At 43.4% G+C, this 13,710-nt stretch overlaps 1 protein-coding gene across 4 annotated transcripts in view; it reads left to right on the top strand.

Moving 5' to 3' along the window:
• The window catches only part of LOC100644761 (3-phosphoinositide-dependent protein kinase 1), a 404,120-nt gene that overhangs the window by 133,739 nt on the left and 256,671 nt on the right, over nucleotides 1-13,710 (top strand). For all 4 annotated transcript variants that reach the window (XM_048407603.1, XM_048407599.1, XM_048407600.1 and 1 more), the window contains one exon: nucleotides 13,222-13,260. In XM_048407603.1, coding sequence (XP_048263560.1) covers nucleotides 13,222-13,260 — 39 coding nt within the window. The remainder of the gene's footprint in view (nucleotides 1-13,221; nucleotides 13,261-13,710) is intronic.

The following is a 13,710-nucleotide window of genomic DNA, read 5'->3' as shown; positions in this document are numbered from 1 at the left end:
TCAGATATCCTAAAATCACTAAACGTTGATATCGATCAAAATGTAATCTATAGTATTGTACAGAAAAGAAGGCTTTAACCATCGCGAACGGTGCTACGCTTTAAGATCTAAGAAAAGTTCCCATCAATTTATACAACTTTTACTTGAAACAGTTACCGAAGCGGTACACGCACGAAAAGTCACAAAGAAGCGGTTCCCATTGCTTGCAAACTACGTCTGACAATGCACGATCCGTTTCCCCTTGCTGCGCCCCTCGCGCTCCAGTTGTACCGACTGATCGTATCTCGCTATATACATTATCGTATCTTTTAATATGCGCATTACTTAGAATCTAAAGGATCTGCGTTGTTCGGTTGAGATTAGTAGGGAGCCATCTAACGGGTCACGTTCCTCGTACACCGTACACGAAGATCCCGTGTGTTCCTTATGAACGACGAGCTCGTAAACCGCGCAGATTTAACCCTTTCACCGTTTCACCGCCAGGCATGTGCCGTGTACGGTAAATTTGTAGCTATAATTTGCGCGAAAACATTTTTTTATACAAAGTATCCAACATAATAGTAACAATGTACGTGCCAATATCGTATTTTGTAGAGATTAAATACCTTTATTGAAACATTTGTCATCGTTAAAATCGAACGAGAAAAATATATATAATGAATTCGCTATTTGGTTTAAGCTCTAGTTACCTTAATTATTAAGCGTAAAAGTTGTTGAAACAATAGCAAATTTTAAACAATCAGATCTACTATACCGCGATTTCGATTCCATCCTAGCCATGTAACCGTAGCCGTGTCACTTTTCCCGTATCGCCGGCAATTAATCGGTGCAAGATTAAATTCCTTCGCATTGTTTCTTCGAGCTACCGATCCGGTAATTAGACGGTGAGCAGCGGTGCAACGATAACCTGGCTGCCGGTCGTACATCACGTAATCACTGTGCGTTTGACACTTATTATGGCGAGTGTAGCCACGATACAGTCCACGGATAAGCCTTGTCGGACGTACGTTCGCCAGTATGCGCTTAATATTCATCCGTAACACGCTATTTTTCTCGCTTTATTCACCTTTGCGCCACCATTCACCTTTCCACACGTCGCTTTTATTCGAGTTCTTCCACTCGTTCTTTATAATTTTACAAATGGAACATAGCATTTTAGCTGTTATTAACTCACTCATTTATAGAAAAAATCAGTTCTCTCTCTTTTTTCTTTTTTTTTTTTTTTTTGAAGATTAAACACTAATCATGTACTTGTGCGATGAAACCGATGTTATCCTTTGTTATTCTTCTTTAGTTTACTTATATATACATACTCGTTTAAACGAAAAGCTTTTAATCTGGAAATTCTACGATGGATGCGTGATTAACATATCAGTCACAATGTGTCACGACCACGAGGCCGTGAAAGTCCGGGAAAACATCCAATTCAAAGAGAGCTTAATTAAAAAAGTACGGTCCTCGTGAAACACGAATATTTTTGTCACGCGATACAGAGGCCAGTGCGGAGATAGCGGCGCTTTCTTCTGCTATTCAAGCTGGTAGATGCCTCTGTAAATCTCTCATGCATTTCCATTCATGTTTTCAAACATGACCCGGTGCACGATAACCTCTCGACTCCGCTTTTTCCTTTTTCTATCTTCCACTGTTTCGGTTCCTATTTTGTCTCCACTCTTTTGTCTCGTCCTTTTCTGCAATTTATCGACCGATCAATGAATTTTTCGTTCACGCTTTCCTCCACAATAGCTCTTGACATTTTCATGCGTTTCGTGACTTTATCTTGGCAATGATCTTTCACGAAATTCTACGCTTTTCCAAAAATAAATTTTTTGTAACTGACGAAAAAGAAAATGCAATTGTTCGAAAGATTGAAAGCTACTGTAATTTTGTTTAAATATTACAAGACTTCTCCTCGTCGAGTTGCAACAGCTTTGCGTAATCGCATCGACTCTCCAAGCAGTGACGTTGTTACATTATAATTTGCCCGGTGTAAACGAAATTTTAAGTAGTTAACCAACAGAAGCGTATACCTACCGCGCTCTCTAAAACGAAGTTCGCGTCTGGGTAATAATCCAAAGTTTTCGGCGCGGCATTAAGTACATAATTCATCAAAACAAAAGTAATCAGGACGCATTAATTAGCGGCCAACTGTTATACGATTCTTGCGCCAGGCAAAATCTTCGCCGGTCTCGCGACCGAATTAAACAAATTAAACGCTCCTTGTCAACTGTGCTGAAGAACAATTTCATCAACAAGAATTAACTTCTTTCATCTTCCTTCTTATTAATCTCCAAACTATTGTCAAAATTCGATCTTCCTAACTAAATCGTCATATTTCTCTTCAACAATCATCATTTAAAAATTGTACCTCGATGAGTGTTAAATTTAAAAACACAAGCATCGAATCGAGGGAGAAACGTTTTTTCCTGGCATACCCAGATAGGTAAATCGAGTAACACGGAAGAGTGTTGGCATCGCCTGTGTTCGAAGCTAAGGGGATCTAACGTCGGTCTGTCAAGCTGCAACGCGGCGAAGAGTTGGAAAGACCAAGGAAAGAGAAGGGGTGGGTCGAGGTTAGAGGGTGGCGGTGGTGGTTGGCTGGAAATGCCGCGGGCTCTGCTGGCGTGTGCGCGACGAATACGTGCCTGGACTCCATTACAGCCTAGAACCACTCTTTTCTTCCGATAAAAATGAAAAAAACTGTCCCCCTTCCTGCCGCATCGACCATCGTATCGGTAACTGCTTCGAGAACCGAGTCTATCATCCCCTCCTCGACCCTCATCTCGACGACCACCCCTTTCTTCTACTTCTTTCTCCTTTACCTCTTCCTCCTCGTCTTTCTCTTCTTCTACTTCTTCTCTGCTGTCGTGGCCACCCTCTCAGCCAACTCCTCGAGATACGTCCACCAAGCTTGGAAACACATTCGCGGACTGCCTTTCGAATAGATCGACCTTACTGTGTGGCTGCACGTTTCCTGCTTTCCTTCTGCCTCTCCTCACCGCAGCCTTTTCTTTCTCACCCCCCGTCTATCCTTTTCTTTTATTTCCTTCGTTCCCAGCTCGCGTCTAATTCGTGTCTACGTCGGTATCCGTGTGTTTGCAAGCTGGACTCTGAGATTCATCGAATAAAAAACTGAGGAAATGACAGCGTAACACTGGATATATCAATTTGCATAGAAATACAAATTTTGGATTAGTAGAGATGGTTAAATTAATTTAACGTTAACCGAGTAATTTTACACTTAACATTTATAGCTGATAAGAGTATCGGCGCGGTGTTAGATTCATCTACATTCTTCGACGATGGAACATACTTTTCTCTAATAATATCGAAAACAGATAAGAAGAAGACCATACTAAAATATTAAGATCGACCAGTCTGATCCAATACGTCAGCATGTAGCTTGGAGCTACGAGGATACTTCTATTCCTTTTTATTTGTCCGTTATTAATCGCGAGTCCGTTCCTTCGACGAGCAGCTTATTCCTTTGTCGAGCTCTTGAGACGTCTATGGAGGAACGTTCGGGGATTGCTATCAAACACGTATCCACGCTCGAAGGATACGTGTATTCATCGGCCCTCTTCTTCTTCTTCTTCTTCACCCTTCCCCTGCATTTTTCCTTTATTTCCTTCGTATGTCTGATCCTTGTTTCCGCCGGCGTCCGTACATGGACTTCAGCGATATTCGTCGGGCTGATTCCCTACGATACGGGGGATTTCGCGTGCACCGGCAAAAGTGGATTTTCTTTTCCGCGTTCCCGACGTCGATGCCGCGAATAAATCTCCGTCCTCGACTTTTAAACGTCGCTTATCGTCTTACGCGTTTTGCCTCCCCATTTAAAATACCCTACCTTCCTGCTTCGCATTTTTTTCTCCCGATTCTGAATCTTACAGTCGAGGAGGGTTTTATGCTCCTTGCCGGGATCTGCGAGCTTTCTGATCCTTTTCCACGGATTTCCTTGAGATACCAGGCATTAGGCTCGTCTACTTTGTTCGCATTGTTCGTTGAAACGTTTCAAAGAACTGCGAAAAGGTTCTGATATATGAGCCTTTCAAAAGTCGAGAGGCGATCAACTACCTTCTCTTTTTTTTTTATAAGTTTCTTAGTTTCATTGCTTAAATAATATTATTAATAACAAATATCATCGGAGATCTGCAAACGTCTTTTTAAAACAAGTCGGTTGCAGAACCTCGATAAATACCCTCCCTTTCACGATCTCCCAACCGTGGATCATCGTCCCCGTTTCTCGTCCCTCAGTTTCCAATTAAATACACCTATTTTCTCCTCTCGGCAGTCGGTTTCTTATCGGCGCGTCTTGAGATACGCTCACGACGTCTGGAGACATGTTTCCAATAGAACGACGTTTCCCTCGCGATACGTACACGCGCTTTCAACAACGTTCCCCTCTATTTTTCCTCTTTTCCTCTTCTTTTTTCCATCCGTCCAATCTCCCCTCGGTCGTCTAAGAATTCGTCGATGTTTCATTGGCGAGGAGAAACGCGACGATAAACTACAGGCCTGACCAATTAACTCTTTCCAGTTAAGTACCGCGTTAAAATGCATACGGTGGCGTTCGAGAAACAATTATTTACGAGCCGCATGATGGTATAGGGATCGTTACCTCGTGGCACGAGTCGCGAGAACCGATCGGTAGTGATTCATAAATCTCTGACAAAATGGCTAGCAATCTTGCGCTAATTGTACGTTTCTACGAGAATCGCGAAACTCCACTGACGCGGCCACACGCTTAACACCTAGCGCCGTCGTAATGATCTAATAAATCTTCCTGTCGCTCCGTCAAACGTCGCTCTTTCCCACACACCAAGCTACGAATTCGCTTGCTTCTGTTGTTTCCAGTATTTATTTTATTTATACCGAGATCGACGCGTTTCCTGTATTCCACAACTTCAGTTCGTCCTGTATACTCGGTTACTCGAGTTCAACGCGTTTGTTTCGTTCCTATTTCCCTTGTTAACTGGCCGTAGTATTGTGTAGTGACAATGGAAATTACTTGGAAGTTTTACGAATCGGTACGCATCGACGTTGATAAATCATGATCTTTCTACAGACGTCAAACGTCGGTGATGCGCGACTCGTAGCACGGTAAATTATGACTGCCATTGTCAGGCGATCTAGCAGTCTCGATGGACCTTGTAGCCGAACGTTTTACTTCGATTTCAATTTCTATCGTCGATTCGAGTTTCTAACGCGTAGGCATCGTATATATTTATGTACGTACAATGAATCGCTATCGCGAATCAAATATTTTTCGATTTCGTATCCATTTAGCTTTGTCAATCGGACGATCGATGATGCTTCTCTCTGCGTATGATCTCTTTAAGAATAGCCACGAGGATCCTGACGGTATCGCAAATGGATCAAATTAGAAATTTACTCGGTGCCGATCCTTTACAACACACGTCCGAGCGGCTTCATAATTCAACGAGTCAGAGTAGCGATAACTCCGCGCCGATAAATAATTCAGCGTATCTATCAATCGGCTCTTCAACGTCAGAGAGTGGCCGGTGGTACGTGTTACGGTTTTATTTCGGTGCCATTGATTGACATACGGAGCTGCGACGCGCTCGATCTCGCGTCCTTTTCAACGAAATATACCGATTGACATTTAGGTCGGATAGAAATATCGCGCGGGCGCACGTGACGTCGCGAATAACACCGAGATAACGGATCGCCGTGAAATCAGGTGGTTCGTTTTATATTCCGAGCCCTGGGATATCTTACTGCGGATTTAGACGTGATTGATAAATCCGGATGAACAGACCCGCCTGGCTACAAACGAATTTCCTTTAATATCTCGCTCGAATCGAGAGAGTTCACCGAATGGCGGCGTAATTTCTCATCGGTCCCTGCGAGAACCGCTCTCCCTTTCTCTCTCTCTCTCTTTTCTCTCTCTTTTCTCTAGCGAGTAAATTAGAGAATCGTGTTACGCGGAATCAGTGTCAGCTAGCGCTTCTCGCCATTTATTCCACGCTGATTTCCTGCAATTTCGCGATGAATTAATTTAAAACTCCGATGCCCCTCATTCGTTTCTCCCACTTACAATTGAAAACTACGCTATAGGGCATCTACTTTTATTTCTAAATCTCCAATTTCGCACGTTTTGTAAATCATTATCGATTATTAGGGCTTGATCGGGCCATGACGATGACTTCCAAATGAAAGTGCAGAAAGTACAGAATTCTGCGCAGTTTGGAGAATGTTTAGGTTATAAAAGAAGAAAGTGGTGGAAGGATAATTGAGGTGTAGCTTTCAAGACTATTATACGACCGGATCAGCAAAGCGTTGCTGCGCGTAGCTATTATATTAATTCAAAACAAAGAGCAAACTTACAATTGGCACCGACAGGAAATAGCAGGAAGCCAGTGGATCGAGGCTATTAAATGACCGCGTGCCGTTCGAATTCCTGGCGGCCGGGCAACCGATGTACGGTAAATCGCGAGTCACGAGTATTTTCGTGCGTTTTCGTGCGTTCTCGTTGCCGTGAACTTATCGCGCGAAATTGCCGTAACGAGAGCCACGGTGGTGCAGCTGCAACGCGCCATCCACGTCCCTTCTCTCTTGCTGGTAATTGGTGGTTCACGCGGCCATTCCGGAGGAAGCCGCACGCGCGCCGAGGTTTTTGAACTCGCGACCAAAAGAATCTCGCGCGCGCGTTATGCGCGAGCAAACCAGACGCGTCGAGAAAGAGAGAGAGAGAGAGAGAGAGAGAAAGAGAGGAAGATGGAGAGGAAGCCGGTGAAGGAACGTGGCAGGAACGAGAAATAAGAAGATCGGGAGGACAAGGAGGGAAAAAGACAGATAAGACGGAATAAGAGAAAGGCGCGATAAAGACGTTTCGGCGTTTCCTTTCGCACATTCCTCCAGTAGTTTCCGTTATTTTTTTAGAAAACAACCAGACCCCGCTATCCCCTCGGCTTTCCAGTCGCGGCTACACCAACCAAGGATAAATGCCACAGGACAATAGCCTTTTGTGGCTGACGCGGAAGGATTCGCGAAATTTATCGTTCGATCGCTTTCAGAATCGGTGGAATGTTTTGACCTTTGAATATAGCGCACTTTTTACTTCGTGGTTCGTAAAGAAACGGCTGACTTTTGTTGCTGAATGAACGTGTTCGTTATGCCTTGGGCTTGACATCGCGTGGGCTTGTCAATGACGTCATTGAAAAAGAAGAACTGGATCGTGAGAGGATGAAGTGGAGTTCGTTGGTCTTCGTAAACTTGTCCTCGGAATTCGCCTCGGTAGTCGAAGAATAAGTTTGCCTGTATTAATAATCGTCGAGTTTTCGTTCAGCTGCGGTGTTAAAAACAGAATTCGATAACGTAGATTGGTCGAAAGAAAATAGATCGCAAATGAAATGTTGCGTCAACGCAACATCGATCCTAAATTGGTTAAACGGTGTATCCGTTGAATTTTCACCGGATACAACCAACGGTGAAAGAAAGATTAAAACAAAACGAAGTGAAGAATGGAAGAAAAAAGAAAAGACGACGTTGGGCGACGCAAGGAGTTTCTTCTCTCTTTCACAGTTGGTCTGGTCATTCGTCGGAAGTGGCTGCGACTAAAGTTCGCGACAAGCTAAGAGCTTTTGTCCGTTCCAACCAGGCATTCCAAGATTGAAATTAATTATTTCTGTGGAACGTGGCGGAGCGACGTGACGAGGAGATGCCTGGAAAACGCCAGGTGCCACGATGACACGACGATTTCGTCTCCGGTGAATGCGATTATCAAAAGCGTCCCGACGTTTTTGACGCACCGTCCATGGAGTTCCGCGTCGATCGTGTTACTCGTTTTGCTCGAAAATTGTCGCGTTAACGCCATCTAGATGTAACCTTTTCCTCCGCCCAAATCACCGTTTCTCCGGCTCCCTCGACTCGTTTCGAGTCGGGCCACCTGCTAGTATTTCGACGGCGATTAACGCGATGGAATTTTAGATCGTTTAATCGGCCGTCCCGTCGCTTCGGGTGACGCTTTCGGTTAATTTCAGAGCACTCCATGCTAGATCAGAACCGGAAGGATAGTGTTAAGTCGAATGAATCCTATGTACATAATTTACATGAATCCTATGTACATAATGTACAAAATAATTCCGAGGTTTGGGTTTAAATGGCAGACATATTTGGCGATACGAACACGTTGTCAGGAATTTCGAATTTGGAGTTTCGTACGATTGATTATCGCGGGTGACTGAATTTCGAGTACTAGAGTTGCGTGAAAGGGCCGAGTGTTTGAAATTAGGAGATGAAGGAAGAGTGCAGTATCACTTTAGGTGGAAGTAACTCAACATGTCCTGAGAATATCTCTGTAGATTTATAATCTACTCAATCTTTCGTATGGAAACTATCTTATACCCTTCTACGCTCGTAATCTTCGCTCTACCACAGCAATAGAGTAAAAGTTGCGGCAGTATGTCCTTTTGTAGGGAGAAGAAGTTCGAACGTTTAATTTACGCAGCTATAAATTTCCAATTACCATCGTCAAACTATTACCTTTAATCTGAAAAAGCGAATTCCGACCAGGAAATTATTCATCCATCCAAACAGCCATAAACACTTGGCACATTCGTTGGTTAGATATTCAATTTCCTTCTTACACGTTCGAAGGCAAGTAGAGAGGAGCAGGAGAAATCTCGGGCGATCGGAGTATGCTCGCGAAGCTCACGTCCCGGCCATGGATCATCGCGATATTACCGCGAAATTATTGCTGGTGGTGCGTACGCGACCGATAAATCACTAACGAGAAAACCACCTGATGGCCTCTTCGAGAAAGAGACACCAACGCGTCGTTCCGCTTAATTCGCACTAATCCGATACCGTTACGTTCGGTATGCGGCATTCTTCCCTTGCGGCGCACGCGGCGGCGAATAACATTTCGATGATCGATCGCCGATCGCGGTTAAGAGGCGTATTAATTGCCCCGTCGATCGGTACCTCTAATTACCGGCGTGCACCGCGCGCGCGCTGATTAATTACCACCGGCTGGCCACGGCTGCTAACCGAACCGAGATCGATGCCCGCTCCAGCTATTCTCTTTAATTCGACTCGATCGAGTGATTATTTTACCTACCTGCCACACGTGTGTCCCCTCCTATCCTACGTTCTTGTACTTTTGTTTCTTCATCCCTCTTCCTGCTAATGGCGGAAGAAAAAAACCAAGGGATAATACGATAATATGCGGTTGGATATTTAAGAACCAGATCGGAATCATAATGTTTGTAATTCAAATTAAAAGAAACGCGCCAAGGGTAAGTTTCGATAAATTAACCAAGAATATCCGTGTACGTAGTCGTCCGATAGCTGTATAAGGGGAATGAGTCGGTTAGTACAAAGTCAGCTGCAAGACCATTCGCTATGTCGTATCTTCACGTAGCAATTTCCTCGTGGTAAATGAGTGATATTTATACCTGCGACTTCGTGTTTTAAAATTTAAACAAGGTAGAAACCAGACGTAGAAGGACGTAGCGGAAAAATTTGAAGCTACGCTCTAAGTATCCTTTTAGCTTTGATTTTAACTTGATTACAGAATTTCGTTAAATAAAACGATAGATATATGCACGATTACCATGAGAAAATTATTATGCGAACTATAACATATCCCTTGTATCTGTTTGTCAATTTGCGTTCGGTTTATTTTATCAATTCGATGAACTGATTTTGCAAGATCGCGAAACAATCGAGCGGTGATCGATGAGCCACGCGAACGTATCAGCCAACGATGATATCAAGTAAACCAAACGTGGAAGAAGTGGAACCGTGTCGAGAGAGGCTGAAAAGGCGAAAAACGGTGCACGTGCTCGCGTTCGAAAGAACAGTCGTAGCGAATGCCGCGACAATTTGCAAATCGCTGTTTCGAGTCAGAATTCAACGCTCGTGTGGATCCATTCTTTTGTGTTTTCGAACGTGACTCACGACGGGTTCATTAGCATCCCGCCACGCGCCGCTTGGAGAAACTACGTCGTTGTTCAAAGCGCCGACAGGAGAACGTATGATGCGACATAATTTCGATGTTGTTATGTCCGCATTTTGTTGATGCACGCCTATGCGTCATTTTGGCTACTCCAATTGTTTTCTTCGGAAACGAGCACAAAACAGAGGCCAATAAACGCTTTTGTTACAGATTTATAGCTCAAATTGCACGACGTGTTATTTTTTGAGCGGTCCGAATTGAATTGCTATGCTCAACTCGTTATTATTATAAAAGTATTTACCGCGCAAATCGTGTTTTTAAATCAGAAAGTAGCACCGTGTAGCCAAAGGGACGGTTCTTTTTTTTTTCAAAAGCAAGCTACCGTAGATACATCAGAACACTTTTTACATCGCTTGCTTCTTTTTCGCCGGCGTGGTCACATCCGGTGATCAGAGGATAATCACGAAGAATACGGAAAAAGGTTACAAAGTTGCTTTTGCCTCGATTTCCCGACAATTTGGAGCGATTTCACGTTCAACGGGAGTCCCGTGACGTTCCCCCGTCGCGCTACGTCGATTACGCGTTTACAGGTAATTTACTGTTTAACGACAGCCAGGCCGTCGTCGAGTTGGCTCTCGTCAAGGACTCGCGTCAATTTAATTTGCATTATCGCCTTGTCACGGTTGTCCTTACCTCGAAAATTTCGAATTTCTACGCTGGATTTCGCCGAGTCAATAAAGTAACCACTGGAACGATCAACGAAACGAATTGAACGCAGAGCCAACGACCAAATTAAAGATTTCGCATGCGATCAAGCCCTTTTCACCCGAGTACCTGCGTCTAAATTGTAATAAAAATGTTACGCGAAGATAACGATCAGAATTAAAGCGAACGTACCTGTTTCGACCGCCGATCGTTTGAATCGTAAAAAGTGGTTTCACTAATTAAAAGAAAAAAAAAAGAAAAAAGGGAGGAGAACATGGCAGGGAAGCGGAAATCCGTCGACCCATTTCGATTACCCTCTTTTAAACCTCCTTCGTGCAAAATTAAACAAGATCGTCTGCGATCTGACCATCAGAATATGTAAATCCATCGAATGAAACCCCTTTTTTCGTTTTTTCTTCCTGTCTTTCTTGACTTGCTTTTTATAAACTCGGGTAGATATTCGAAATCGTCCCTTTTTGGGGGAGGGGGAGGGGCGAGATAAACATGAAATTTTATTCGAATTATTACGATTCATCATTACCAGTAACACGACTGTAGTAATAACAAACAACCTTGACCATCAGCGACGCAACTTCGATGACCCTCCGTAATCTTCGAATGACCTAAAGTGTTAATAAATATCTGTAACTTTCTGTAACAGTAATACGTTCGGCTCGGTCGGCATTATATTCAGAAATCTTCTGCATTAAGCGTGATACATGCTGGATTACGGTCCTACGAATGGCTAACTTTAAGTCACCCGAACGGGAGAATGCCTGGAATGAAAAAGATCGAGTTCATTTTTCCAGAGAGTCTGGAAATTACGCGAAGAATGTATACAGGTTCTCTTTGTGGGCATTTGTCACCGCCATATTCAGCTGTCGACTTCCAAGGCTATTCAACGTGAAATTTTCTCGGAGGATTTATCCAATCCCGTCAGGAACGAGCGAGCTTGTACTTAACTACGTACTTCTCTCATGAAAGGGGAGAAATGCAACATCATGCGATTCGACGTTAATTTGACAATTGTTCAGCAACGACTGGACATACAAAAAAAAGGTAGAAATTTGTTTCTAAATCCTTTGCGTAGCACGAAAAATTCGATGAATGAACGAAACCTTCTTTACCGAAATTCGCGTTCTCTAAATGCCTCTGTCGATCATCTTCCAAGCACACGAGTATTATTCGAGCAAATAGTTCTCTTATCGTGTTCTTTAATTTCTTCATTCTCTTATCCTTATCAGCGTAAAATTTCGCCCGTCATAGTATCAACGTTGTTTCCTTTTGATGGTAGTTTTTGAGATTGAAATAATCCTCGCAACCACAGTTAGCCTTTCACGAGCAAAATCGAAATCGACTAGGTTTACAAATGAAGCTCCGTTTCAAGGCGCCTCGTTTCTCTTGTCATCGCGTCTACAAAATTCTGCGAGTTTCTTCTTAGGAAACTCGTTCGAAATTCTTCGAATATTGCGAAATTGGCGATACGGCGAAAACAGTGTGCGCGTGTCCGATGCATCGTGAGGATGCCACGTGTTTTGCGCAAAACGTGAGCTCGAAGTTCATTAGCACCGCCACGCGCCAATGGCCAGGGCCGTTGCACGCTGGCGCCGAAGGCGCGAGTTGGCGCGTCACGCCGCGCCGCGTCGTAAACGATGAAAGAGACGCGGGATCAAGGGACGTGTAAGAAAGAATTCTTTCCGACGTTTGCACGTGACTGCTGCGCCGCGACGGGAGAATTCATGCTCATCAAATTCTTTCACCGCCGGCAAATATTACGTCGTGTTTCGATCTCTTTTTTCCCCATCCTTTTCTCGCTTTTTGTCCACCTCGAGCAGAGCGACGGTTGTTGAATTGAAAATTCGGTCGATTTTGTTTTCCCTATGGAAAAACATCTTAGCAAGGTAGGAGTTTTCTACTTTTCAGAGTTGTTCGTGCGATGAATCAACTCGATGAATCGTAGCCTGATATATTTAGCCGGGTAATTTGTTGAGAATCACGAGAAATTGTTGTGTACACGTTCCTTAGTAAAAAAGACGATAGAGCGATAGCAACGTTCAAATGAAAAACTGGCAAACCTTTGTTCAATGACACGCGATATTATAATCAGAATCTCAACCAATAATATCCTTGATATTAAATTTCTGTTATATTAAATTCTTGGAGATGGCGAACTATCGGTTATCATGTTTTTTCTTTTTATCATTGTATGTGCGTATATCACAGGATTCTCGGCGATGTGTATCAGCAACAACGTGAATACGCGATATCGACTTTGTGTTTCGCCAGAGTACTGCGTAGTAAAGCATGTGCTCGACCGTTTTCGACATTCAATCGATCGTCATGCGATCGTCGAGTTGTTCCCCGAGAACGTGCCGCTCTCGTTTCCAAAAGGTCGATCGCCTGTTCAACGTTTGACGCAGCGTCCTTCTCGACGGTTGAAAATAAAAACGATGACCACGAAAAAAACCGGGCGGACGCGTCGGAAAGTTTTCGTAACCGGATCTGAACGCGATGCGTGCCGCTAAATTTAACGCGACCTCCACCGTTAAGCAACACCAATTAACTCGTGTCTTTCTCCATTTTTTTCGTTTCAGTTGGAGGAATGCGAGACGCCGGACGATTCGCCGGTCAAGGTAAGTACAAAATGAACAATCTTCCGTTAACAGTATCTCTTTTTTTATGACGTTCGGGTTCACAGGTACGAATGATGCTCAGTTTATTATATCGTTCAATCTGAAGTTCAATGATCGAGTATTGTTAATTGCCTCGATATTCGAATATTTAAGTGCTAAATTCTTAACATTCAAAAAAGCTGTCGTATTGTAAAGGGGATCGTATTAATGGTATCGTGGATGAAATTTCACTCCAGAATATGTTTTTCACTTGAAAAGTAACGTTTTCGTATTTAGAGGAATCAGATCAGAAAGATGCAATTTATATTATTATTCGATATTAACGGATGAAAAATTAACAAGCCATGGTTTGTGCCTCGAACGATTCACTTGATATTCGAGAGAAGTGATTATTATGGCAGCTGAAAGAGAAAAATCACTTCCTTTAAATTGAAATGATAATCGTTAACA

The sequence above is a fragment of the Bombus terrestris genome, chromosome 7, assembly GCF_910591885.1.
Source record: "Bombus terrestris chromosome 7, iyBomTerr1.2, whole genome shotgun sequence".
Classification (NCBI taxonomy): Eukaryota; Metazoa; Arthropoda; class Insecta; order Hymenoptera; family Apidae; genus Bombus; species Bombus terrestris.
The sequence above is the reverse complement of the archived record's forward strand: the minus strand, read 5'-3'. Positions and strand labels throughout refer to the sequence as shown.